General features: G+C 36.1%; 1 protein-coding gene across 2 annotated transcripts in view; it reads right to left on the bottom strand.

Annotated features, from left to right (window-relative positions):
• The window catches only part of IDO2 (indoleamine 2,3-dioxygenase 2), a gene marked incomplete at both ends in the record, with an annotated part of 53,956 nt that extends 34,582 nt beyond the window's left edge, over positions 1–19,374 (bottom strand). For both annotated transcript variants that reach the window (XM_081269294.1, XM_081269295.1), the window contains 2 exons: positions 4,585–4,680; positions 19,276–19,374. In XM_081269294.1, coding sequence (XP_081125420.1) covers positions 4,585–4,680; positions 19,276–19,374 — 195 coding nt within the window. The remainder of the gene's footprint in view (positions 1–4,584; positions 4,681–19,275) is intronic.
• Between the last annotated feature and the right edge of the window lie 8,590 nt (positions 19,375–27,964).

Genomic DNA, 27,964 nt, shown 5'->3' with positions numbered 1-27,964 from the left:
GTGTTGCCTCCCCAGTAACCATGAAGGTCATCATGTGTCATTGTAATTGGTCCTGATAGCTTCCACTAGTTTAGGCAGAGCACCCTTATGGTGACAGTGTTGTACATATTCCTGATCTTCTGTGGGCTAGATGCCCCAGTCTGCCTCTCCCATTGGTTGATTCAGTAGGGAACTCCCATTTTATAATATCAGGCAGAAAAGAAGAAAACCATTCTGACAGGACCTACTTCATGTGCAATCACCAGAAGCTGAGACTTCTTAATCTCCACAAGGTGATGACATCATATATAAAGGACAGGTGGTCTCTTAGTAGAGATAACTTCTTTGCCAACAGTTTTCTTTATAGCTAGGGTCCACAGTTCTGGCTTCTTTTCTTGCCTTGTCTCTTACCTGGTCTATACTTAAAAGTCCAGTTTGATAGTGGGTAGCTTTTGGCAATTCAAACCTGGGTAGATAAAGTGTGTAATTGCAGAAGGCACTATTAACCTGCAGGCAAGGTCCCTTTGGGGCTGAGTGTATCATTCCATGCCCCAAATCTGAAGACTTTTCTCAAAGAGGATTTACCACCTTCTTGGTCTCTTGCTCCTTCACAATGTTAGGGCCCTGGACCACTTTCTTCCCTGGATCTTCTTTCCTTTGGCATACCGAGTCACTGTAGCCCTCTCCAGCATTTGGTATGGCTGAATATGTGTGTGTGTGTGTGTGTGTGTGTGTGTGTGTATACATATATATATATATATATATATATATATATATATATATATATATATTTAAATTTTAGCAAAATAAGTATTCAATTACATTTTAATATGTGATGTTATAGATAAATATTTCTATATGGTTGCTCTAAAACTAAATTACTTTCATTTTTATTTTTCCTTAAGAAGTTGAAGAATTTTCTTATTAGGCAAGAAAATTTGAAAGTTCACCAGGGTATTTATAAGTATCTCTCACTCAACTGCTCATATTTTTTTCTTATATAAAAACTCAAATATTTCATAAGATCTGAAATGTTGGAAGTTGTGCTTTTCCCATACCCATAATAATCTGTAATGTAATCCCATGTAATATTCTATTACATAACAGTTTAGATCATTTACATTTTTTTTGTCCACATATGTATATATGCTCATGTTTCTGATAGTTTCTGTTTCTTTGATTCTTGCTATATGCTTTATGAAAAATTTCAGGGGAATTCCTAAACCTCATTTTTTAAAGTCAATATTTCACTGAATTTATTGGATTTGAGCATTTTGTATATTTGTTTCTTTGCTTTCTGATAGTTCCTTTTACATATCAACCTTCAATTAATAGTGAAGACAATATACTACACACTAATTAGAATTTTTAAAATATCAATCTCATCTTTGGTTATTTTTTGGAAGCCATTGGCTCTGCATGTCCTATAGACCACTGTCACTTTCTATTACTCATGATTTCTACATTGTTTGATAACTTTTGGTTTATCTATTTATGTTCACAAGACAAGGTCAGTTTTATCAAGATTAAAAACTAACAAAGCTTCCCTTATTGTATTTGCAGAATACTACTGAGTTTCTTGTATAACTCCATGTGAACATATCGTCTTAGGAAATGTGGGAGGATGAGACTCAGTCAATAAACAAGCTTTGTTTTAGAATACAAGTAAGTCTATTGGGCCTTTCTAAGCTGAGTTGGTGTACTGTAAGATCAGAATCTTATACTCACTTATTTTTTTTGCCCCTTATGAAAACTTCTTTATTCATCATGTTTTTTTTTCTATTATTGGGATATAACTTTATTACAGAAAAGGTATAGTTTGGCTAGACATGGAATTCTTGATTCTTCTATTTTGTCTTAACATTTAGAGAAGTATTGCTTCTCACATCAAGATGATCTGATGAAGGCTCATCTCAATTTGACTTTCTTCCCTATGTAGGCAATCTGTTTTCTTCTCCAAAAAAGGGTATAGGATCTGCTCTTCGGTATCTAGAATTTTGCTATCATATGTCTAGACAGAGACGGGCTGCAAGAGGGAGGGCAATTAGGTGGGGGGTGGAGGGGGTTCAAGTCCTCAGCTGCTCTCACCGTCCACCTCCTCTTGGTACCACCTCTTCTTTTGAGAACAGTGACCTTTATAATCCTGTATTCTTTCTGCCTTTCAAGAACCTCACACTTATACTCACTTATTATATCGTAATCTGTACCAAGTAAGAGATTTCAGAGGACAGGTATTTTCATCCACATCTCCATATGAGGTTTTAGAAATGATCATATTATCTCCTTGGAAATGATTTCCAACTGATTAAGTCTCAGCCTTCAGCCTTTGGTAGTGAAGTCTTTTCTGAGTGGTTTTGTGTTGTTGGACGTTTTATAAGTAAAAAGAAGTAGAGAGAGAAGTTAAGAAGGTTGTCTTAGTTTCCTACAGCTACCCTGACAAATTATAGCAAAATGAGTGGCTTAAAACAATAGTTACTCTCTCACAGTTAAGGAAGATAAAAGTTTAAAATTAAGATATCAACAGGGTTGATTTGTTCTGGAGTCTTAGAAGGAGACTTCCCGTGTGTTTCTCCTAACTTCTCGTGGCTGCCCATAATCCTCAGTATATTTTAGATTGCTGCATCTCTCCCGTATCTGTGTTAATCTTCTCTCTCTCTCTCTCTCTCTCTCTCTCTCTCTCTCTCTCTCTCTCTTAATTTATCTCTGTCTCTGTCTCTTTCTGAGACAGGGTCTTGCTATGTTGCTTAGAGACTCGCTAAATTACTGAGGTTGGCTTAGAACTTTTGATCCTCCTGTCCCAGCCTCCCAAACTGCTGGGATGACAGGCATGCAGCACTGCACCGTCTTCTCTTGATGGATTCCCCTGCATCCTTTTGTCTCTGGGTCCAATTTTTCCTCTTCTTATATGGACACCAATAATATCAGGTATAGAGAGTATGGAATTCCAGTATAAACTCTTAAATTCATTCCATCTGCAAAGATGCTCTTTCTACAAGACCATTTACAAAGTTTTACGGGAACATTTCGGTGGGCACAACATCTTTATTTTATTTTTATGTGATGCCGAGGATCAAACTCGCGCCCCGCGCATGCCGGGCAAGCGCACTACCGCTTGAGCCACATCCCCAGCCCCTTTCCCTTTATTAATGTTGGGTTAATCAAATAAAACTTTAGGGAAGTCTGGTACAAAAGACTACATACTTCACAAAATGAATTCCATTCTTCCCTCCTTCCAACTGTCCAGGGTTACCCCATGCTTGTTTCTCTACTTTTCTGACCCATGATTTACTTAATGTGATTTAAAACTCCTTAAAGTTTTTGTTCCATCACCTATAATCTCCTCTCTTTTCCTGCCCTTAGAGATATTTTTTTCTTCTTTCTTCTTTCTGTATTTCTTTGGTCATGCCCATGAAACTTTTTACACAAATGGCAAAGAATTTTCAAGGTTAACTTTTAATATCTTCACAGACATTGAAGACAATCTCTTATTATATGTTTCTAATCTTGTGCTTTTCACAGAACAGACATTTAAGGAATATTTTTATTTCTTTATTTTTCTACATTTTATTGGTGCATTACAGTTGAACTTCAAGGAGTATTTTTAAATGAGTGTGTAATTACAGATACTAAATATGATTCCATCAGGAAATAGAGTTCTGAAGAGTAGAAAAATCTTTCTTGTGCCTCTGAAATCATGTAGCATGATTATGATGGATGGAGAAGAAGAGAAGGAAATATCAAAGATATAACAAGCCCTGGAAGTCCCCTTCAAAACCATTTAGTTATCACAGCAATACTATGAGACTAAAATTTCTCCCATTTTCTTTAAGAAGGAAGTACATTTTGGAAGTCAATAAATTTTCACCAGGTCCATGTGCTACCTGAGTGATAGAACCAAGATTAAATCCAGGTATTTCTGGAAGTCTATGGCTTTCCTATTATACCGTCTTATTATTCTTTGTGAGGTCATTTTGGTTTTCCTTGGAATTTTCTTGGTTCCTTACATACTCTTGAGAAAAAAAAAATGTTCATTTTGTCACATATTACTCATCATATACATAACTCTATGTAAATACTTATGTGATATTTGCAGATAATTATTTCTGCATCATCCAAGGCTAATCCTGATTTTAGAATTCAGAAATTTTTGTATTCAAGTATTCTGTGAGACCCAAGATAAAATCAGCACAGATTCACTCAGAGGCAGCAGAGCACTTATCGTGTGACTTGGAATGAGGCCTCTGAGGATGTCCACACCTATCCTCTCTGAGTCACACATTTTTCATTAACTTGCATTCAACTCCCAGCCAGATTCTTCTTTAACAAACATTTGGCTGGTGTTTACTACATTCCAGGTATTGTCTGTATGGGTTCTGGAAGCTTTAGGGAAAGTCATGATCAGGAAGGAGTCACCCTATTTTTTAGGAAGGATGAGGTATTTATATTGTCATGGTAATATACCATGACAATGGCAATGGCCATTCTCTGGGTCAGCTGCCTCACTTCAACTGTCTCACTTCCACGAGACTGAAATCTAAAAGTGGTATGAAGATGGAAGCAAGATGGTAAGAAGGGGATAAAGAGACGAAAAAGAAAAGTAAATACCTTGTTGACATGAGCTCGAAGCTGGTGACTTTCAATCAAGTGAGGAAGCTTTCTGGCAATTTCCATCCAAGGCCTGTAATGATCTGGAAGTTCTCTCTGCATTTAAAATAAAAAACATCTCAATATTTTAGAGCTCCCTGGAGTAATTACTTTCATATTTCAATCTTTAGGAGAATTCAAGTCAATTCAGTTCAACAAAGTGAGAATTTTCTTTTAAGCCTTGTGCTAGACACTGAAGAAACCTAGATGACTAAACTATAATTCTTGTCCTTATATAGTCTAGTAATGGAGAAAAAAATGTAATCAGATGGATCCAATGAAGTATAATATGTTTAATTACTAATGTGTGTGTAAGCTTACAGATTTGCAAAGAAGTGGAACTGGTTAATTTTGTCAGCTGTTGTGGAGAATTAAAAGAAAATGTTCATAGAAATGTGAAAGTTGAACCCAGTGTTGGAGTCTGAAGGTGGGTTTTCCAGGTGGAAATTTGTAGGAAGTAAAGTAGTAAAGGTAGACGGAATAGCAGATAAACAAACATAAGCTTCTTGGGACTCCAAATTAATCAATGTTGCTAGATTGCAAAGCTCAAGAGAAAAGATTACTAGAAGATGAGTCTAGAAATTTAGATAAAATGTGCTTTACACAGATTGAGAGTTTTCCCTTTATTTAAGAGTTGGATACGGTCTTGTCATGAGAGATGAGATGTCTCCAGAGAAAGGTCCAAGGAGTTCCTAGAGAGAAGGGGCAACTCAACCTTGGCTTATGTGATGGAAAATAATTTCAGCATGTGGAAGTCAGAGGTACAGGCAAAGGTTTATTTAGGAAATTAGGTACACATTCAAGGGAGAATGGGGACAATCTTCAGAGAGAGACATCTTTTGGGGTAAAGCAAGGAATACAGACTCAAGGGAGAATTCTGGTAATCTCAAGAGTGAAAGGTGCATTTTTGAGGTCCCCAGCTTTTCTTTTAAAGTAAACTTGATGCAGGGTGGGTATGGAAATGTATGTGGAAATGATCTGATGAGTTTCAGGATCCTGAGGATAATGTTCTTCATTATCTGACAAAACAATAGTGCTACAAAGTCCCTGAATTACAGAACAGCCAAGATAATCCTTGGTGAGAAAAGTAAAGCAGAAGGCATCACAATCCCAAACCTTAAATTACACTACAGAACTATAGTAACAAAAACAGAATGGCATTGGCACCAAAACAGACATGAAGATCAATGGAACTGAAAAGAAATACAAAGACAAACCCATATAAATACTATTATCTAATACTAGACAAAGGTGCTATAAACATGCATTGTAGAAAACATAGCCTGTTCAATAAATGGTGTTGAGAAAATGAGAAATCTATATGTAGCAAAATTAATTTAAACACCTGTCTCTCACCCTGTGCAAAATTCAAAGTGGACCAAAGGCCTGGGAATTAGACCAGAGACAGGACACCAACTAGAAGAATACATAGGCCCAATTCTCCATCACGTGTGCTCAGAAACCATATTCTTCAACAAGACTCCTAAAGCTCAAGAAGTAAAATCAAAGATCAATAAATGGAATGATATCAAAGTAAAAACATTCCTCACAGCAAAGAAAACAATTAAGAGAAAATATGCGAGAAATATGGGAGAAAATCTTTGCCATCCACACCTCAGATAGAGCATTAATCTCCAGAATTATGCAAAGAACTTAAAACACACACACACACACACACACACACACACACACACACACACACACACAAATAACCTAATCAAGAAATGGACAATAGAAATGGACAGACACTTCACAGAAGAAGAAATACGAATGGTAAACAAATAGACAAAAAAAATGTTCACCATCTCTAGCAATTAGAAAAATGCAATGTAAAAAGTACCCTGAGATTCCATCAGAATGGCAATCATCAAGAATACAAGTAACAATAAATGTTGGTGAGAATGTGGGAGGAAAAGTTTCACTTATACATTGCTGGTGGGACTATAAATTGGTGCAACCATTCTTGAAAGCTGTATGGAAATTCCTTAGAAAATTTGGAATGGAACCACTATTTGACCCAGTTTTCCCACTCCTTAGAATATACGCAAAGAACATACAATTAGCATACTACAGTGACATAGTCACATCGATATTTATAGAAGCTCAATTCTAATAGCCTCATCAATATTTATAGCAGCTCAATTCTAATATTCTAATAATAGCTAAGCTAATGGATAAAGAAAATATGAGAGATGTATACACAGTGCAATATTACTAAGCCATAGAAAAGAATGACTTTATGACTTTTGCTGGTAAATGGATGGACCTGGAGACTATCATAGTAAGTGAAATAAGCCAATCCCCCCAGATTAAAAGTCAAATGTTCTCTCTAATATGCAGATGCTAGCACACAACCAGAGGTAGAGAGGGGAAGAATAGAAGTTCAGTGGATTACACAAAGAGGAATGATGGGGTGAGAGAGGGATAAGACTAGGAAAGACAGTAGAATGAATTGGACATAACTTTCCTATGTTCATATATGAATATACCATCAGTGAAACTCCACATTATGTACAACCAAAAGAATGGGATCTTGATTAGAATAAGTTATACTCCATGTATGTATAGTATGTCAAAATATATTCTACTGTCATGTGTATCTAAAAAGAAAAAAAAGTCCTCTAAACTATGAGTTTCTCAAAATATCATCTCTCTCTGCTTTATCTCTTGGGTGGTTAATGAACAGTGCACAGGCTGCAGATTTCCCAGGAATTCGGAAGTCACAGCTTGCCAGAGAGACTGGTTTAGGGAGTGACAGGCCTAAAACAGTATGTAAAACTTATGAATTACAATTTTCTTTTTTTTTTCTTTATATATCCTTTCCATTAATTTTTCTATTTCTTCTATCCTACCTCAGTGTGATTTGAATTTTAGAAAGGTGATTTTATTTGTAGGATTTTACCATAAGAGGTCAGATTAGGAAGACCTTGAAATATTCTTCCATGATTACACTTAGATAAGGGCAGCGAATTTGAAAAGGAAAGAGCATGTATCCAAGATATATTTGGAAAATAATATTAAAATGATGTCATGAATACATTTTGGGGTAGAGACTTCAGTCAAGAAGATCCCTAGTCCAAATAGTACCATTCCCATTGTCCTTGGTTTACCTAGTGGCCTCATGTAGAATTTACTGTACCCAACTCTAATCCAAAGGGATGACAAACTCATCTCTTTTTATGAATCGATTTTTATGGGAGGTTCTACTTTCAGACACATTTTCTTGTGTACATTTCATCTCTGTCTGCTTTTGCATTACAGCAGCAGAGTAGGATAACTGCATATGGTATTCACAGCTTCAAGATTAGTTGGATCTTCGAAAAAAGCTTGCCAATCTGTGATCCAGCCAAATTATCTGGCATCCTTTTTCAGCATATAGCCTGTACAAATGAGTGTAGTTATCTGTGGGTTCAAACAACAACAAAAATAAAAATGACTTCCATTTTTATGAATTTGGAGGTTACATGAATGGGTGGAAACACAAATTGAAATAGAAATGCAAGTGGAAATAAAAGAGTGGGCATAATAATAGTGAATTTACTTAGCTTAAAATATCTGTGGAACCTAAAAGTATAACTGTACCGAGAAGTTCAGAGTTCTGTAGAAAGGTCATAGCAGAATATAACTGCAGGAAAACCCCCATGTTGTGGTTAAAAACCACAAAAGTGTAAAGTCTTCCTGAAGATTTTGCAAATTAAAAGGAGAAGTAAGCCTAGATTACCACACTAGGTAATATTCACATGGCAGGTAGAGAAGTTGAATCCATTGATTCATATTTAAAAAAAAAAGTTCTAGAGATTCAGTGAGCCAGAAGAGAATGACCATACAGAGGTCAAGACATTAGAGGATTTCACACAAGTGGACAATCAGCAGAAGGTCAAAAGCATTGATGGAAAATTAAAGTAAGATTAGACTCTTTAGAGAACAAAACAAGGAAGTCACTAAAATATACTAGTTTCTGTATATATGTGGTGTAGAAATAAAGGTGAGGGTCTTGGAAGCAGGATTCAAATGCTGATACATTAAGGAAGTAAGAAAATAGAGAAAAAGTAAATGACCTTTTTCAGGGGAGATGGTAGCAAAGACGGGATTTGTGCTTGAGAGTGCTATTCCTCTAAAAATAACAGAACTGGTTCAGATTCTACTACTGACAAGAGAGGGGAGTAATTAAAGACAGAAGGTCAAGGAGGAAGGGAAGGAGAGAAGAGCCAGGAACATCCAGCCTTGAGGTGGTAAGAGGAGAAGATCTGGAGCCTGAAGGAGCCCACTTTTTATGCATTTAATTTCTTAGCACATTGGAGTGAAAACCAGGGTGCGTAACTGGTTCATATTACATATTAACTTTGTAAATAAGACTGAACTTACTCTGAGAATCCAGAGCACTTTAAAAAACTATAGACTTGAAGAGGCAGAGATCTACAAGTTACCCATTTATCTCTTGTTAGAAATCCACTGTCCCTCAGAACCTATAATAATCCTAGGTCAAGCTTCTAGTCAATTTGTAGCCTGGACATGTCTAATATCTTATACTTACTACTCTGAAAATTATGGATTTTATTTAATCTTTTCCTTTCGATCTTTATTCCTGAATTGATTCAGGACAAGCTGGGTACATTTCATTTTCACAACAAATCTAATTCCACTACAGACAATTGTTGAATTTTTCACTATAAATGTGCCTGTGCCCACTGAGGAGATTATATCATGTTCTTAATTTCTCACAGCATCTCAGCTTCTGGAAGATAGAGGCACTTATGTTCCCTCTGCTCTTACCATAGGGAGAAAAAAGTGGATGGTGTCATTTTCTCCAGCAAAATTCAACTGTAGGTTCAGAATTGAAGGAAGCTAATTATTAAACTGACAAAAGTTCGGGGTTTACAGACTAGTGGCAGAGTAACAATGCTGCAAGAATAAAGGCAGAGATTGGGGATGCAGCTCAGTTGCAGAGTACTTACCTAGCATGTGTGAGGCCCTGAGTGTGATTCCCAGGACTTCAGACTGAAGGTAGAGAAATTAATGGTAAACCAAATGTGAACTGGCAACCTATTTTTCATCCCATTAATGTCTATCCGATGCCCATGTTGTATGAATAAAAGTTGAATACAGTGACAGAAATGATGGAATTGCAGAGCTGACATAAACTCTGTGACAGAAAATCAAGAATGCATAGTTATGGTATTCAGAATGCCCCTTTAAAGTGAGTCTTAGAGAAGAAGCTGTAGTTGGGTGAAATGGTGCACACCTGTAGTCCCAGCCAAATTAAAATAAATAAATAAATAAATACATGAAAGGCTAAGAATGTAGCCCAGTGGTAAAACACCCCAGGGTTCAAGTGCCAGTACCATACATACACATCCATAGAGAAGTTGTAACTAGGCCTGGGGTTGTGGCTCAGTGGTAGAGCACTCACCTAGCGTGTGTGAGGCCCTGGGTTCAATCCTTAGCACCACATAAAGATAAATAAATAAACGCATTGTGTCCATCTACAACTGAAAAATATTTTTAAAGTAAGCTTTTAAAAAAGAAGCTGTAATTAAATCATCATCTTTGTCTTTCCTTCTTTGATATACAGGTAATAAGTCACATTCTGTTTTAATTGGTTGTTTTTCATTATAGATGACAATAGAATGTATTTTGACATATCATACACACATGGAGTATAACTTCCCATTTTGGGGGCTGTACATGATGTGGGGTAACATTGGTCATGTATTCATTTATGAACACAGGAAAGTTATGTCCAATTCATTCTACTGGATAATGAGTTACATTCTAAAAGTTAAATCCTCCTGGATTTTTGGCTTCCTGACTTGCAAAGATATTTTTAAATGCTTCATTTGGTAGACTGAGAATCTTGGCTATATTTTAACTCTCTAATATCTAGTTTTTCTCTTCCATTAGATTCCTAGAGGAAGGTTCCCTTCTTCCTTTATTTCATTCTCTCTCTTTCCAAAGTCTGGTGTTTGGACTTCTATATGGAACAATAAAGACTCTCCAAGTGTGGTCCCCAGTCTAGCAGTATCAGCATCATTTGGGAACTCTTTAGACATACAAATACTTGGTCCCTGACCTGGACCTTCTGAATCAAACATTCTGGGATAGAACCCAGTAGCACATGTTTAAAAATCTTTCCAGTAGTTTCCAACACACCTTAAAGTGGAAAATCAGTGAGCTGGAGAACAAACCTTGCACATAATCCAAAAGTGAGAAAGTATTTGAAGGCTATTTGACAATTCATTTAAAATGTATTTTGCCTTTTAGTTTTTTATCAAGAAACTGAAGAGTATTAAATTGTGTTAATTTCTGTTGCCAGGCTATTTTTTAAAGTTAAGTTTGACATTTTCATTTGCTCCCACAGGATACGAAACAGGACCAGCAGATGGATTTTTCACTAAACAATATCCCTTTTGGAGTTAGTTCATACATCTCTATGACATGTTTCAAAAGCATAGCAGGGCTCTGGATGTGACTCAGGGGTACAATACTTGACTAGTGTGTGAAGGATGCTAGTACTGCAAAAAGCTAAACTTGCGTAGTATTCCAATAATCTACTGATACATACTACTAATTTTTTATAATTTTTCACTGTAATTAATATATCTGGAATAGTCCTCCTTCTACATGTATTTCAGATTTTTAAAATTATTTCTAAAAGCAGATTTTCTGGGTTAAAAGTTTTAAAGGTTGAAAACCATTCCTTGAGTTTCTTAGAGAAAAATTATATCAATTGATAATTGCATTCATGGTGTGTGATATATAAGGGGAGTGACAATTCATCTAAGCTTTGGGCAACACTAAAGACATTACTAGACTTTTTGTTTTGTTATGTTTTGGAATTCTTTTATACTTGCTTTCTGCATTACTGTAGAGGGAACCCAGTGCTACTATACCACTGAGCTATATCCCCTGCCTTTTTTATTTACTATTTTGAGAAAGGGTTTCAGTAAATTGCCGAAACTTACCATCCTGAGTAGCTGGGTGTTTTGTTTTGTTTTTATTTTTTGTTTTGTTTTGTTTTTGTTTTTGTTGTTGTTGTTGTTGTTGTTGTTGTTTGGTTGTTTGGTTGGGTTTTGTTTTTGTTTTTTTTGGTACCAAGGATTGAGCCCAGGGGCACTTAACCACTGAGCTACATCCCCAGCCTTTTTTAAACATTTTTATTTAGAGACAGGGTCTTACTAAGTTGCTTAGTGCCTCAAAGTTGCTGACTAAATAGCTGAGGTTGGCTTTGAACACATGATCTTCCCATCTCTGCTCCAGAGCAACTGGGTTTACAGGCATGCACCACTGCCCCCAGCTTTTATGTTTTGCCTGGGATTATTTGCATTAAATTTCTATATTTATTTTAATATTTACTAAACTAGTTAAAGTAATCATTCAAGAAATACACTTCTCTTAGGCAAGATGATTAAAAAATGTAAATCAATACCTATGACAGGACATTCAAAAAGCATGAAGCCTATGAAGTAAAACATAAAAGTTTCCTAATTCCCATTTTTCCATCTAGCAGTGATGACTTGAAAGTTTCTCCCGTGATTTTCCAGACATGACATGTTGTGAATATCACATGGACCATTGTCAATTTGCTAACATTCTATTTTAAGTTCAGCTATAAGTTTTCAGTTGCTCCTACAGCTTAAGACACAAGACCAACAGATGAATGTTTCACTAAGCAACATCCCTTTTGGTGTCAGTTCATGCATCTTTGTCAGTTCATGTCAGTAAACCATCTTTTGTGGTTTACAAATTTCACAGCAGGGCTGGGGATATAGCTCAGTGGTAGAATGCTTTGGTCATTGTACTTTTATGATTTTATGTGTGTGCTTGAAATAATTATGCCTATCAGACTAGTCAAATAAACCAATATTTTATTCATCCTTGAAAATTTTAAATCATATTTAGAAAGTCTATCTCATCCCAACCTCATTTCTTTAAAAAATATTTCTAGTTTTATTGTTGATAGTTAAGTCTTTAATCCATATACATTCATGTTGTATATCTTTATCACATAGTTTTTCATTATTTCATTTTGAAATCGAGGGGGTTAAAACCCAGAGAGATTAGATGACTGTCTCCAGGTTTCACATCTGGTTAGTGGCCAGACCAAACCTCTTTCGACTCAAAATTCAGTGTCCTCTCCAATACCTCTTCAGAGCAAACAGGGAGAAGGGCATAGTGGGGGGATGGAGTACTAGTGCAAGAGGAAAGAAAATTTGAAAAAGGTGGACTGGGGTTGTGGCTCAGCAATAAAGCGCTCACCTAGCACATGCAAGGCCCTGGGTTCGATCCTCAGCACCAAGTATAAATAAATAAAATAAAGGTATTGTGTCCAACTACAACTAAAAAAAATGTTAAAAAAAGATAAAAGAAACCGATTTGACTTAAAATTTTTTTTGAAAAAGGTTTAAAGGCTTTTCTTCCCTCATTCCCCAAGTCACAAACCCCAGAAATGGGATGAGCAGGAATAATAAAATCTTCAACTTTTCTTTCTTTATAAAAAATTTCCTGCTTTATATTTGTTTGTCTAGGGTTTTTCCAAAGTGTACTTTTAAAAAAGTTTAAAAAGTGACTCACACAAATACAGAACATGTTTCAAAAATATAGTTAGCTCATTAGTGCTAATATCTGCAGGATGATAAAGTGGATTCAAGCAGTACTTGAAAAACTGAGGTTAATGGAGTTGTGAGAAAATAGTGTTGAAATAAATTTGCGGATTAAACACATAATCTGTTAATAACCTACAGGGTATTGTGATCATAATTATCAGAGTTGTAATTTCTACTCAACAGAAATTGCAACTCAGAAATATACAATTAGCAGATAACTTCAGATATTGGGCCCTGGTCAGTGGGACAACCCACAGATGATTAGTAATCCTAGAGTGATCTGTTAGATCATGCTTCAGGATGAGAGTGAAAGAATGTTCAACAATCCTTTTGCTTTATTTTGGAAAATTTTTCTTAACACATTTATATTCAAAAGGAGAACAATTTGTTTTCCTCCCAGGCTTAAACTCAGGGGCACTTAACCACTGAGCCACATCTCCAGCCCTATTTTGTATTTTATTTAGAGACAGGGTCTTGCTGAGTTGCTTAAAGCCTCACTTTTGCTGAGGCTGGCCTTGAACTCAAGATCCTCCTGCATCATCCTCCCAAGCCACTGGGATTACAGCTGTGCATCACTGCGCCCACAAGGAAAACAGATTTTTAAGAATGTGTTTTACATAAGCAATACACTGTTAGATTATCACTTGGTTGGGTTAACTAAAACTTTTGTTAAGAAAATAGCATGAGGAGGATTAAAAATAAAATAAAAACTTGATTAAAAATAAACCAGGCATATCTCAACAGGAATGTTTGGTAATGAAAAGAGGCTGATATGGCATTGTAGTAAAGTGGAGGGAAAGAAGGTAAGATATCCTCAGGAAGAAATAGGCAAGCAACATGGGGGGGGGGGGGTCCTTGTAGGATTCTGTTTTAAAAACAATTGGAGACTTTCAAATAGCAAAGTGCCATGGTTCATCTTCATTTTCAAAACTCACTTTGATTGTTATACACAGAATACTGGGCAAGAGTAGAAATAAACAAGATGGGAGGAGATTGTTTAGGGGACTTGTGGATGGCAGATTGGACTCGGGTGGAAATGGGAAAAGTTGGTCAGCTACGAGACACATCTCAGAGGTAGAGTTGAATCCATTACCAAATGGAATATTTCTAAATGGTGAAGATTACTGTGAAGAATAGATGAAAGCAAGAGGTAGGCAAAGTTTACTTCCCTACACAGAGCCAAGTACAAAGTAAGAACTTTCTTCAATTTTTTTTATCTATTACAAAAAGTATATGGCAGCAAATAAGAAAAAGAATAGCATGAATAAGTTTTGCAATACCTTCAAAAATTTCAGTTGGGTTCCCCATTTTGGAAATTATGAAAGTTGAAAATTTTGTCTAGAAGTAGGAATCCTCAATGAACAATAAGCATGGAGGAAATTAAAAAAATGTAATTTAAAATGGCTCACCAAGATGGTCTGTAGTCCAGAGATCTTGGAATCTGTACTGATATATAAAAATATATCAGAGTACAGATAAAGATATGAAGGTATTTGATGTATTTTATGAAGAAAGTATGAACTCAAACTTATTCCTTGAATTAACAACACTAACCAAGTCACCTATACACTGTTTATCCCTGTGTTTCCTCACAATTTTATTTATTTTTCTTTAATTTATTATTATTATTATTATTATTATTATTATTATTATTCTAAGGATCAAGGCCTCATGGGTGCTAGAAAACATTCTAATACTCAGAGATACACCCTCAGCCTTTCATAGACCATTTTATATTTTTCTTTCTCAATTTTCATTCTCTTTCCCCTTTTAATACCTATAAATTCAGGTTTGGAAATCTATGAACAAGATAATATTTAAATTCATTAAATATTATAATATTTAAATTAATTGCTCAGGTTGCTCTATCCCTCTCACCTTTCATCTTTTCTTCCCACTTCCTGTAGTGGGTTGAATGGTACCTGTCTCTACACCTCACTTAAAAAAATACAGGTTCATTGGAAATGAGTTATAGAATAATTTGGAAAAGAGTATTTGGAGATGAGATCGTCCTGGATTAGGATGGGTTTTAAATCCAGAGACTAAGTGTCTTTATAAGAGAAGACACCAGAGAGGAAAGATTCAGACACAGAGAAGGACCTATAAGATGGGGGCAAAGATTGGGAGTTCTGAAACCTGAAGCCAGGAAATATCTGAAGCCCTCAGAACCTGAAAGAGGCAAGGAAAATTAAGAATTGTGATGCAAAAAAAAATCAATAAGGGAGCTCATGCATAGTGGAATAATTTGCCATGAACATACTTTATATACAGTTATGAAAATTGTGCTGTGAATGGATAATTATGAATGCAATGCATTCCACTATTGTCATGTATGAAAGAATTAAATTAAAAAAAAATTAAAAAAGGAAATATTCTCCCCTGGAGTCTCTGGAGGAAGTATGTGCCTATCTACACCTTCACTTCAGACTTCTGTTCTCCAGCATTCTGAGAGAAGAAATTTCTGCTGCTTTAGGTCACCAGGCTGTGGTCATTTGTTTGGGTTGACCTAGGAACCCAAAACACTCCCTGAGCCTCATGTTGGCTGAAAGTTCTGGGCACATATTTTCCCATCCTTAGGCTCCATCAGCCTATCCACCCTTCCTCATGTGGTCTCAGGTTTCTTTATCCACCTAGGTGAAAACATTTTAAGTTGCTTCAGTATTTAACATTTCAGTTTGTAGAGGATTGTCTGTCCCTGCTCCCACTTCCTCATGCCTATCTGTTTCCCTTTGTCTCTATCCACTTTCCTCTTGATATTGGCACAAAATCTATATTTCATCCATTACTTTCTCTCCCAGCCCCAAACATAGTTTTAAACTTGCATATTATCTATTGCATATTAAATATGATCTTCTTGTCTCTGTGTCTACTATGGTACCATTATTGTCTCCAATCCCCATTCAGCCTAATCAGAGATGCCCCAGAAACTACCAATGGTGCTATCATTTTTTTAGGGAAATGTCTGAGCTCTTGCCAGGTATTCCTTATCTGGAAGCTAGAGCATATTGAGGCAAATAATTTTCTACATTTTGTTCTAACTAGCTGGAGTCCACAGTTTCTATCATGCGTTTTGTGTTTCTACAAGAGAACATGCATGTATTCATTTTTCCTGAAAGATTGATCAATCATAATTAAAAACAAAGTACCCAGCATCCTTATGGCTACTTATACCAGTCCTTTTCTTCTGCCCAACTTGTTCATGTAAAATGTCCCTTTTCCCTGATTTTTAAACTGCTTTCAAGCTCTTTGCAGTGTTTCTCGTAGCCAAGACACTTTTATTTCCAAGTTGACCTCATATCTTTCACCTGGACCACTGTGGTGGTCTCCCATTGTCCTCCACTTAAGCTGGTATTTGAGTATTAAGGTCAAATAGGTGATAGATTCTTAATTATATCAATCTCTGGCACTGAGATTTTTTTAAACACCCTAAGTAATTTTGCAGTACAGCCCTGGAACCATTGTTTTTTAACTACCCCACCCTTAACATTGCTTGAGGAAACTGTTGAAATGCCATCTGTACATGTTATTCACCAGATATATTAAATACAAATTCCAGAACGCAGTATTCAAGTTCTGCTCCAATCTATTCTCCAATCATCTTTCTTGATCCCTCCATTCCTGGGAAGCTAAATTTCCAATGTTCTTTGTCTAAAGGAAATAGTCCCCCCCCAACACACACACACACACACACACACACACACACACACACACACAGGAAACATGATCTGGCAAAGGATTTCTGTGGTTGATTTATATCTATCAGTTGTCCAACCTGAAATTTTGGAACTTGGAAATGTTTGAGAATTTATAGAAAATAGCAGGTTAGAATATTTAAAACCAAGTCAGCCTTCTCCCCCAAAGCCAAATATTTTCCTATACATTAAGTTCTTTAGAGAGACTTTCAAATAAGCATCTAGAGTACCAAACCCAAAGTCCACCTGGAAAAGATGCCAGATGAACCCCTTTGAGGCCAGCTGACATGGAGAAACACCCCTCCTAACACTTGCTCTTAAGTGGAAGGAAAGCAAGGCACCATTGTGCTCTTGACTGGAGGTGTTGACTGCTGATTCCTGGTTTGTGATTGGTTGCAACACTGCTGCCCCTGGTGATGCTGGGGACTGAGTCTCCTGATCGGTGGGGCAACTTGGGGTAGATTCTCAAGAAAATTTCCTTCCTCTATCTCTTCCCAGAAAAGGAGATGCTTGAAATCTCAGCACAAATGAAAGAAAATTAAAAGTGAAACAAAGAATTACACTTTAAGAGATCTGGGAAGTATGACTCTGACAGTTAAGACCAGGGAATTTTTTACGTGAGCTCAGGAATGGAAATTTCTAAGGGTTATCCATCAACCAAACCACACAACAATTCTATCTGACTCAGAATTTCATGAGAACTTGATGTTGTTATTGTTTCTCATCTGGCTCCAATATTTATTTTATTTTTTTTAAAAAAAGGAAACAACAAAGAGAGGAACTCTACAATTGTGGCCGCACCCAGTGTTTACCAACTTCGTAATATTTTTCCTGAGCTCATTTTTTTATATTTAACCTCAACAAGATCATGTTGGCTAATTATCTTTCCTTCCTTTTAGTCTAGGTAGGATGGGAGCATCCTTGACTATAGTTATTCACACGGAATGGAGTTGTTACAAGATCTAAGAATCAGGAGAACTGGCTTCTAGTCCTTACACTAAATCTTCACAGTGTATTTATATCCATGCAGCAGATCTCCATTCATGTGAAAATTGAGGGTCAGGTGATATTTGTAAGTCACCCAAGTCATAAGAATTAGTAAGAACAAGATATAATGACTGACTCCTTCAGATTTTTCCAGGACTTTCGTAGCTTACGACAGAGTCCTGCATCACAGGAATTCATTTAGCACAAAGAAAGTTGGTAATCCTAGTGGAAGCATCAGAGAACACAATCCAGTAATCCAGACTGCAAACCTATCCATCTAAAACACCCTGTACTGCCAGTGCCAAGTACTTGTAGGTCTGTGACTTGATGCTGTACAGAGCATTTAATTCTTATCTTCATTTAAATGCTTCCAGTAACACTCAGAAGCAAACAAACATCAGCAAACATCAGAATAGGTATTTGATAAAAGCTCTTTGAATTCCAGACAATTCCTTAATCTTAAAAAGTGGCAAATTAGGCTGGGGCAAGTTGTTTGTTCAATAAATTGTTTCAGTGATTACAACATATCATCCCTGTATTTTTTAACTGAGTGACCCTACCCTTTTTCTATAGTGTAATAGAACAAAGATATCAAGTGCCCTGAGTATCAGTTTTGCTTTTTCCAGAAATGTGACTTTGGCTATGTCACCCCCTCTGGACTTCAACTAGCCAGAGGGGTAAAAAGAGGGGTTTTGTACCAGATAGTTTCCTGGGACCAATACTGTTTTAGTAGTCTATGTCTCTGGTCATATATAAGGAGAAAACCAGTATTGATAAGCTGGTTGATAAGACAGAATTACACTATGGTTTGGATTGCTAAGCACACTGAAAGAAAAAATACTGTTTGTTTTCAAATTTCCTTCTCAGAAATCCCTGATACCATCTAATCGCTTTAATCAGCTCTGAAAGCACCTAATGTTCCTCTTGATCTCTTTTCCTTCCACTAGCAAGTAAGATAAACTAATTCACATAATAGGCTATCAGTGGTGTCCCAGAGCTGCTTAGGAATGGATGCACCTCAGAAGCACCATGATACTCTTCCCAGGGCTCTATATTTGTCCATGTAATTCATCCTCTACCAATATTCAGAGTTCTTCTTGCTAACTACAGATTTTCTTAAGATTTTCCTGGCATCGATGACAATCTATTAAGAGAAACCAGCACCAAAGCATTTGATTTAAACTATCCTCAGCTATAGCTGTCACTTCTCTAGTCAGTAAATACACTCTATGATATTTGTAGTATCTTTCTCAGGTTTAGTGACTTAGAAATTATATTGTTTCTCTCTTAATGATGACATAAATTTAAAACACAAATAAGCCAGAATCTCAGGACACCTCCTCTAACCTCATCCAAGACTCCATGCTTACCAGAGGATTTGGAAGTAGAAAGCCATACTCCTCAGAAATGTAATAGCTTCCCAAAGACAACTGCCATGCTGTCTTCAAATTTTCTGTTTGGGGCTTCATATTTTTACTAAGTATCTTCAGTGAAGCTGCCAATTGGTGAAGAAACAATTGGTCCATATATAGCACAGACTGAGGTTAAGGGAGCTTCAAAACTATATTTGGTTGTGTGATGTCTCAGCAACAGAAGAGAACCTTGCCCTCAGGTTGAATTCCAGAGTGCCCTGAACTTGCTTTCAGACAAGGATAAGTAAACAATTAAAAACTGCTGATTAAAACCAACAGGCAAACAACCCACTGCAAGAAGAAAATCCCTTCTTCCCATTCTCACACACGCAATATGAGAAGATTGGTTTAAAACAGAACCATATATGTTCATCCTTGGAAAAGGGGAAATAAAATAGACTTTTGGTTACACCTGATGAAACATGTACACAGACGGGAATCTGGTTTGTGGTGATGACTGGGTCATAATTATTCTCCAAAAGCAGTAACTATTAAAAGTAGAAGTTAGATTCAGTGTTATTTCGATGGTCAGCAGTGGATGGTGAGCAGAATGGGGAGGATTCCAACAGCAGAGTAGAAGCTCAGATGAGTTTTAAAACAGCGAATTCTAATATCATGCTTGTTTCAACTTATTTTAAGAAATTATACTTGGATAACGAATGAGTATAACAAATAAAGCAATGGATACCAATGAACTTGAATTTAACCTGAACAGATCTATTGATTCAACCACCTAATATTTTAAAAAATATTTTCATTTTTAATTGACATGTAGTGATTGTACTCAATCCTCTCCTTTTGTCAAATAACTTTTGAGAACCTATCATTAAGATAAGTGGGTTTTTTAATAGCATTATTTTGTTTATTTATATGTGGTGCTGAGGATTGAACCCAGGCCCTTGCACGTGTGAGGTGAGTGCTCTACCACTGAGCCATAACCCCAGCCTCAAGATAAGTGGTTTTAATGTAAAAATAGGTACTGAGTTTTATTTTATAGATTCGTAAGCTGAAGCATGCACATGTGAATTGCGCTGTCCAGTATTGCGCTGGTAATTATTATCAGGATGAGGTAATACCAGAACATTGCTCCTTTCACTAATCAGACTGCCAGGCTAACTGTCATCTGTGCCATCACAGTGACAATTGTCTTTAATGTGGAACCCACCATAATGACTATCAGTACCTAAACCTGCACTGGGGAGATTCTGAAGTCTTGCCTTTCACTCATGGATCCTGAATTTTATTAAATGTAATTTATTTGAAAGTTAATTCATCTATACATATCTCTCCTTCATTCCTTTCCCTAAAATAAATATAGGGATATATAAAGAATTGTTGTGATAGCTTGTCTAACAGATCCAAGGCAGGTTTAAATTCTGAAGTTTGTGTACCAAAAGCAGCCTAACATATTAATGATTCATTAGGAGACAACTAAGATCCATTTTCAATTATTCACTAGCCTTTAGTTCAATATCCAACCAAACTTATTGATTTCTTATGGTTCCTAAATAAAAATTTTCCATCTTTGTATGTCATCCTCATGATCTTCCCTTCAATCTCAGATGAAAAGATGACTCAATTCTATTTTTATACCAGTCATGTTATTTTCTATCCATTTCCTCTACACCCTCCCATGAATTTATTGCATAATTATAAAATCATAAAATATTAGAATTCAAAGAGCCATTGCAGAATAAATGATATGGTACAACAACCTCATTCATTATATGAACAACTCAAGATTTAAGGGAATGAAAAGACTTATCAAATGTCATCCTGGGAGTTGGCAACATTCCTGAGTTACTGTCTCTCAGTATAGGATCTTCCCACTGTTAACTACTACCTACTTCATCTCTTCATTTATACTATCTCTGGTTTCCATTATAGTTTGTGTCCATAGCTGAACTAATCTTTTAAGACATATCTCAAATGCTAATACTTCCAAGAACTCTTTTCTAGAATTATTCTCACACTGCAAAATTCTATAATCAGCTAATTTCCCATTTCAAATTCTATCTAGTTTGATTATTACAAATGTATTCACCTCATCTTTCCTATTCAATTGTAAAAAACAGAACCCATATCTAACCCAATGTTGTGTTTTCCTGTAGCAGCAAGCCTAGTGTCTGCCACTCAATAAACATTTGTAGAAGGAATGCTTTCCAAGATTATGGACTTTATATTTTAGAATTAGGGTCTTGATGTTAGATAGAGCTTTACTCTGGTCCAAGTTGTACCATTTTAGACCCAGCCCCGGAAATTTACTCTTCAGTAAAGAACACAAAGACACATCCTACTTAAAGCATGGTGTCTTTCTTATTTACCAAGAGGAAATGTGGCTGTGCCCAGAAACTTCCCCTCTTATCAGTAGGGCCAGGAGTTTCAGAGTCCTGGATTCCATAACCAGCTTTCCCATAAAAGTAAAGTAAAAGTCTCTTTGAGACTAGGTATTTGAGACTTTTGGAAATTGACCAAGGAATATTTAGAAAATGAAAGAAACATGTTCCCAATTAAAAATTTTTAGTTCACTTGTTTACTGATAACACCATCAGATATACTTAGTTTTGGTTTCTAAATTGATAAGTAAAGTCCCAAATAGTACTGGTACACTGAGTATTCTTCTCCAGCTCATTAATTATTTCTTTGTTCCTAAATTCAATTGGGGACTTCCTAGTCCTTTCCTTAATGAACTGTTCAGGTATCTGACATTGCTGCCTACTTTTTTTTTAACTCTCTTCTCTCCTTGACATTTTTCACTACATGTATTCCTCCTCATTTTATTGGCTGTAAAATAATAATAGTGGTAAATAGCAGCCAATGATCCTTGATTTTTCTCTTGGCTGAGTTCTAAGGTACGTGTTTTCCATAGTGCATTTCATTTTATTCTCACAACAGACTGTGAGTTAGATACTATCATCATTTCTATTATTTAGTCGAGGACACTGCAGCTAAGAAAAGTTATGATAAAGCTGAGTGTCATGGTTCTATGAGTGGTAAACCAGGACTGAAACGCTGATGATCTGATTTAAAGTCATGATCCCATCCACCATGGCTTGCCTTCTTTGGGTCTTTTCTCCTTTTTTCCTGGTTATACTTGATTATTGGTCACCTTTATAGTGAAGATTTGAATTGCCCCTCTGCTTATTCTGTGCCCTCTCCGTGGGTGTGCTTATTCATTCATTCAATGACTTGGACCATTTTCTCTAGCCTGGTCACTACAGTGTGGTTCTTCCAGCTGGATTTTTTTCAGATTTCTAAACTCACGTGTCTTTCTGTCCTTTGGACATATGGACTTGGATGCTCTATAGAGGTTTCTTGTGCAATATCTCAACTCCTTCAACTTTTACTAGATGTCTTCCATTAAGATAGGGGCAAAGCCAAAATCTGCAGCTACTGGCTAAAGGCCTTCAGCAGACATCCCACTGTCTAGTGTCAGTTCTAACCTAAAGTTGTCACTTATGCTCTTGTAACAAGAATAAAACTTAGCTTATTCTTATATTCCATATTCAGTTAATGGTATCTCTAAGAACCAGTAATATAATTTGAGATGCTTAATAATGGATAAAAATGTAAGTTCTCTTGTTCAAAAATATTGAGAATTGTAAGACCCTGATAGAAGAGAATGAAGTGTAAGACCCTGTGTGACTGCCCAAAGTTGACCAGATAGAGACCTGAGTCATCTCTCCAGCAGTCCCACATCCAATAGAACACTGGTCTTTCCAAAATAGCTGTCCTAATGCTTCTAATATTTCTCTCTTTTTCCAATCCAAGGTCATGCTTTGAGTCTTTTGCCATTTACTATTGAGATATTATAATAACCACCTAGCAACCACATAACTGTTCTCACTGCTTCAAATCTATTCTGATATTTTCTCATCACTTCATACTTACTTGATACCCTCTCAGCTCATGAACGTGCCTCTAGTATTATTCATCATGGGATTTACATATCTTTTTTTAGTGCTTATGTTTAATAACCAATGTTTTAAATATGTTGCTAAATTCTACAATATAAAATGAAAATTCTGTCAATCTGCCCATAGACCAATTAGCAAGTGGAATTCCATGCACATATGTACACACATATAGCAATAATCACTCTGTGAAGGCAAAGGTAACATGTATTGAAAGAGATTCAAAAATCCATAGCAATAGAAGTGAGAGAGAATCCCCTAAATGTTTTCCAGGTGAGACTGAATAATGGCCAAAGCAGTGGTACCCGAATGGGAATGGATAGATAAAAGTGGGTTGTATCAGAGTAATCAAGCTCCTCACACCCTTGGAGAATTAAAAGTTCTAAGACAGATACTCTTCCAAAGCTGCTTTCACCAGAAGACAGGTGATTCTGCTCTTTACCTTTCCTCATTTTCCCTGCTTACAACACTTTTGAAAGTCAAGACAAAATAAAAACAGTTTCCCTTCTGACTTAACTGACAGTGTGGTTACTGGGTGGCACAGCAAGACACTGCTAACCTGTCTTCCCAGGTGACAGTCCCATGTTGTATTCCCTACCAGACATCAACTGTGTTCCGGTTGCTCCACATTCTCACCAGCATCTGGTGCTGTCAGTATTGTGGATTTTCAAGGCTGCTCTAGAAATGTAGAAATCTAGAAAAGTAATTTGAGATTTCAAAAGACATAGGATGTTAATCATCTTTGCATTTGCCTATTTACCATCTGTATGTCTTTTCTCAGTGAAGTGTCTTGCACAAACCTTTTGTCCATTTTTTAAATTAAGTTGCTCATTTTCTTAGTTTTGAATTTTGAGAGTTCCTTTTGTGTTTTTTATAGTAGTCATTTACCAGAGATATTTTTATGCATACTTTCTCCCAGTATGTGGTTTGTCTTTTCATTCCATTAACAATAATATCATTTGCTGAGAAGAACTTTTGTATTGTAATAAAATCCAACATTGATTTTGTGTTTAAAAGTTGTTGCCAAACCCAAAATCACCTAGATTTTTCCCTAAATTATCTCCAGTAGTTTTATGTTCACAGCAGTATTTAAAAAGATGACTTTGTTAGAATTTTTTAAAAATAATTATTTAATAAAGAAATCAAGGATAAAGTGCTTCATTAATAAATTTTTATAAAAAATTTGCAGAAATATTCTCTCAGAAACTTCTGCTGAAGCAAAATTATATAACAAATACACATTTTATATGTAACTTGTAGTAATTAAAATTATTTATGTGTTCACAAACTCTAATAACTTTTGTTTATAATGTTATGTCTGCAAAGTAGGAAAAACAATAAAAACCCAATCATAACTAACATTTTGTATTTTGGCTTTTATAAAACTGTTCATTACAAACATATGAATACAATAATTTTGTAGGCATGTTTCAAAAGCAAAATTATATTGCTTACTTATTTTACTTTTCAACCATTACATTGTAAGGATTGAAGATTTCTTTGCATTTTTGCCCTCATTTAAAATACAGATATTTGGAAATGGATTAAAATTCCCTTTTAGAAATGCTTCCTAAAACAGAAAGTTATATTAAATGAAGTAATAATTTCCCTTTAAGGGAATGATAAATTATTTATTTAACACACATACCTAAATGAAGTTATAACCAATGAAAACTAGGATCTGTATTAGAAAACATGAAAGAGGTAGAAGAAAGTCACTGTAATTTCTCTTCTATATAAATTGCAATTGTTTTAATTATTGGTATCTAGTTGTTTTGGTATATTTCATAATTAATAGAAAATAATCCCACCTCCAGGATAAACTGTAAGCCATCATGAAACTATATCCACATGGATCCACTAGTTTACTGTGTATTTCCACCAACACTTTTCATAAAAATAGAAGTCAAAGTTATATTGATTTTTTTTATTGGTTGTTCAAAACATTACATAGTTCTTGATATATCATATTTCACACTTTGATTCAAGTGGGTTATGAACTCCCATTTTTACCCCGTATACAGATTGCAGAGTCATATCAGTTACACTTACATTGATTTACATATTGACATACTCATGTCTGTTGTATTCTGCTGCCTTTCCTATCCTCTACTATCCCCCCTCCCCTCCCCTCCCCTCCCCTCTTCTCTCGCTACCCCCTCTACTGTAATTCATTTCTCCCCCTTGTATTATTTTTCCCTTTCCCCTCACTTCCTCTTGTATGTAATTTTGTATAACCCTAAGGGTCTCCTTCCATTTCCAAGCAATTTCCCTTCTCTCTCCCTGTCCCTCCCACCTCTCATCCCTGTTTAATGTTATTCATCTTCTCATGCTCTTCTTCCCTCCTCTGTTCTTAGTTACTCTCCTTATATCAAAGAAGACATTTGGCATTTGTTTTTCAGGGATTGGCTAGCTTCACTTAGCATAATCTGCTCTAATGCCATCCATTTCCCTCCAAATTCTATAATTTTGTCATTTCTTAATGCAGAGTAATACTCCATTGTGTATAAATGCCACATTTTTTTTATCCATTCGTCTATTGAAGGGCATCTAGGTTGCTTCCACAGTCTTGCTATTGTGAATTGTACTGCTATGAACATCGATGTAGCAGTGTCCCTGTAGCATGCTGTTTTTAGGTCTTTAGGGAATAGACCCAGAAGGGGAATAGCTGGATCAAATGGTGGTTCCATTCCCAGCTTTCCAAGAAATCTCCATACTGCTTTCCAAATTGGTTGCACCAATTTACAGTCCCACCAACAATGTACAAGTGTACCCTTTTCCCCACATCCTCGCCAGCACTTGTTGTTGTTTGACTTCATAATGGCTGCCAATCTTACTGGAGTGAGATGATATCTTAGGGTGGTTTTGATTTGCATTTCTCTGACTGCTAGCGATGGTGAGCATTTTTTCATGTACTTGTTGATTGATTGTATGTCCTCCTCTGAGAAGTATCTGTTTAGGTCCTTGGCCCATTTGTTGATTGGGTTATTTGTTATCTTATTGTCTAATTTTTTGAGTTCTTTATATACTCTGGATATTAGGGCTCTATCTAAAGTGTGAGGAGTAAAGATTTGTTCCCATGATGTAGGCTCCCTATTTACCTCTCTGATTGTTTCTTTTGCTGAGAAAAAACTTTTTAGTTTGAGCAAGTCCCATTTGTTGATTCTAGATATTAATTCTTGTGCTATGGGTGTCCTATTGAGGAATTTGGAGCCCGACCCCACAGTGTGTAGGTCGTAGCCAACTTTTTCTTCTATCAGATGCCTTGTCTCTGGTTTGATATCAAGCTCCTTGATCCATTTTGAGTTAACTTTTGTGCATGGTGAGAGAAAGGGATTCAGTTTCATTTTGTTGCATATGGATTTCCAGCTTTCCCAGCACCATTTGTTGAAGATGCTATCCTTCCTCCATTGCATGCTTTTAGCCCCTTTATCAAATATAAGAAAGTTGTAGTTTTGTGGGTTGGTTTCTGTGTCCTCTATTCTGTACCATTGGTCCACCCGCCTGTTTTGGTACCAATACCATGCTGTTTTTGTTACTATTGCTCTGTAGTATAGTTTGAAGTCTGGTATCGCTATACCACCTGATTCACACTTCCTGCTTAGCATTGTTTTTTGCTATTCTGGGTCTTTTATTTTTCCATATGAATTTCATGATTGCTTTCTTTATTTCTACAAGAAATGCCATTGGGATTTTGATTGGCATTGCATTAAACCTATAGAGAACTTTTGGTAATATCGCCATTTTGATGATGTTAGTTCTGCCTATCCATGAACAGGGTATATTTTTCCATCTTCTAAGATCTTCTTCAATTTCTCTCTTTAGGGTTCTGTAATTTTCATTGTATAAGTCTTTTACCTCTTTTGTTAGGTTGAATCCCAAGTATTTTATTGTTTTTGAGGATATTGTGAATGGAGTGGTTGTCCTCATTTCCATTTCAGAGGGTTTGTCGCTGATATACAGGAATGCCTTTGATTTATGCGTGTTGATTTTATATCCTGCCACTTTGCTGAATTCATTTATTAGCTCTAATAGTTTCTTTGTAGACCCTTTTGGGTCTGCTAGGTATAGAATCATGTCATCTGCAAATAGTGATAATTTAAGTTCTTTTCCTATTTTTATGCCTTTAATTTCTTTTGTCTGTCTAATTGCTCTGGCCAGTGTTTCGAGAACTATGTTGAACAGAAGTGGTGAGAGAGGGCATCCCTGTCTTGTTCCAGATTTTAGAGGGAATGCCTTCAACTTTTCTCCATTCAGAATGATGCTAGCCTGGGGCTTAGCGTAGATTGCTTTTACAATGTTGAGGTATGTTCCTGTTATCCCTATTTTTTCGAGAGTTTTGAACAAAAAGGGATGCTGTACTTTGTCGAATGCTTTTTCTGCATCTATCGAGATGATCATATGGTTCTTATTTTTAAGTCTATAGATGTGGTGGATAACATTTATTGATTTCCGTATATTGAACCAGCCTTGCATCCCAGGGATGAATTCTACTTGATCATGGTGTACAATTTTTTTGATATGATTTTGTATCCGATTCGCCAGAATTTTATTGAGGATTTTTGCATCTAGGTTCATTAGAGATATAGGTCTGTAGTTTTCTTTCTTTGAAGTATCTTTGTCTGGTTTAGGAATCAGTGTGATGTTGGCCTCGTAGAATGAATTTGGAAGTTCTCCCTCTTTTTCTATTTCCTGAAATAGCTTGAAAAGTATTGGTATTAGTTCCTCTTTAA

Source organism: Spermophilus citellus (assembly GCF_964194105.1).
Source record: "Spermophilus citellus genome assembly, chromosome: 16".
Classification (NCBI taxonomy): Eukaryota; Metazoa; Chordata; class Mammalia; order Rodentia; family Sciuridae; genus Spermophilus; species Spermophilus citellus.
Note: the sequence above shows the minus strand (reverse complement) of the source record. Positions and strands in the feature narration are given on the sequence as shown.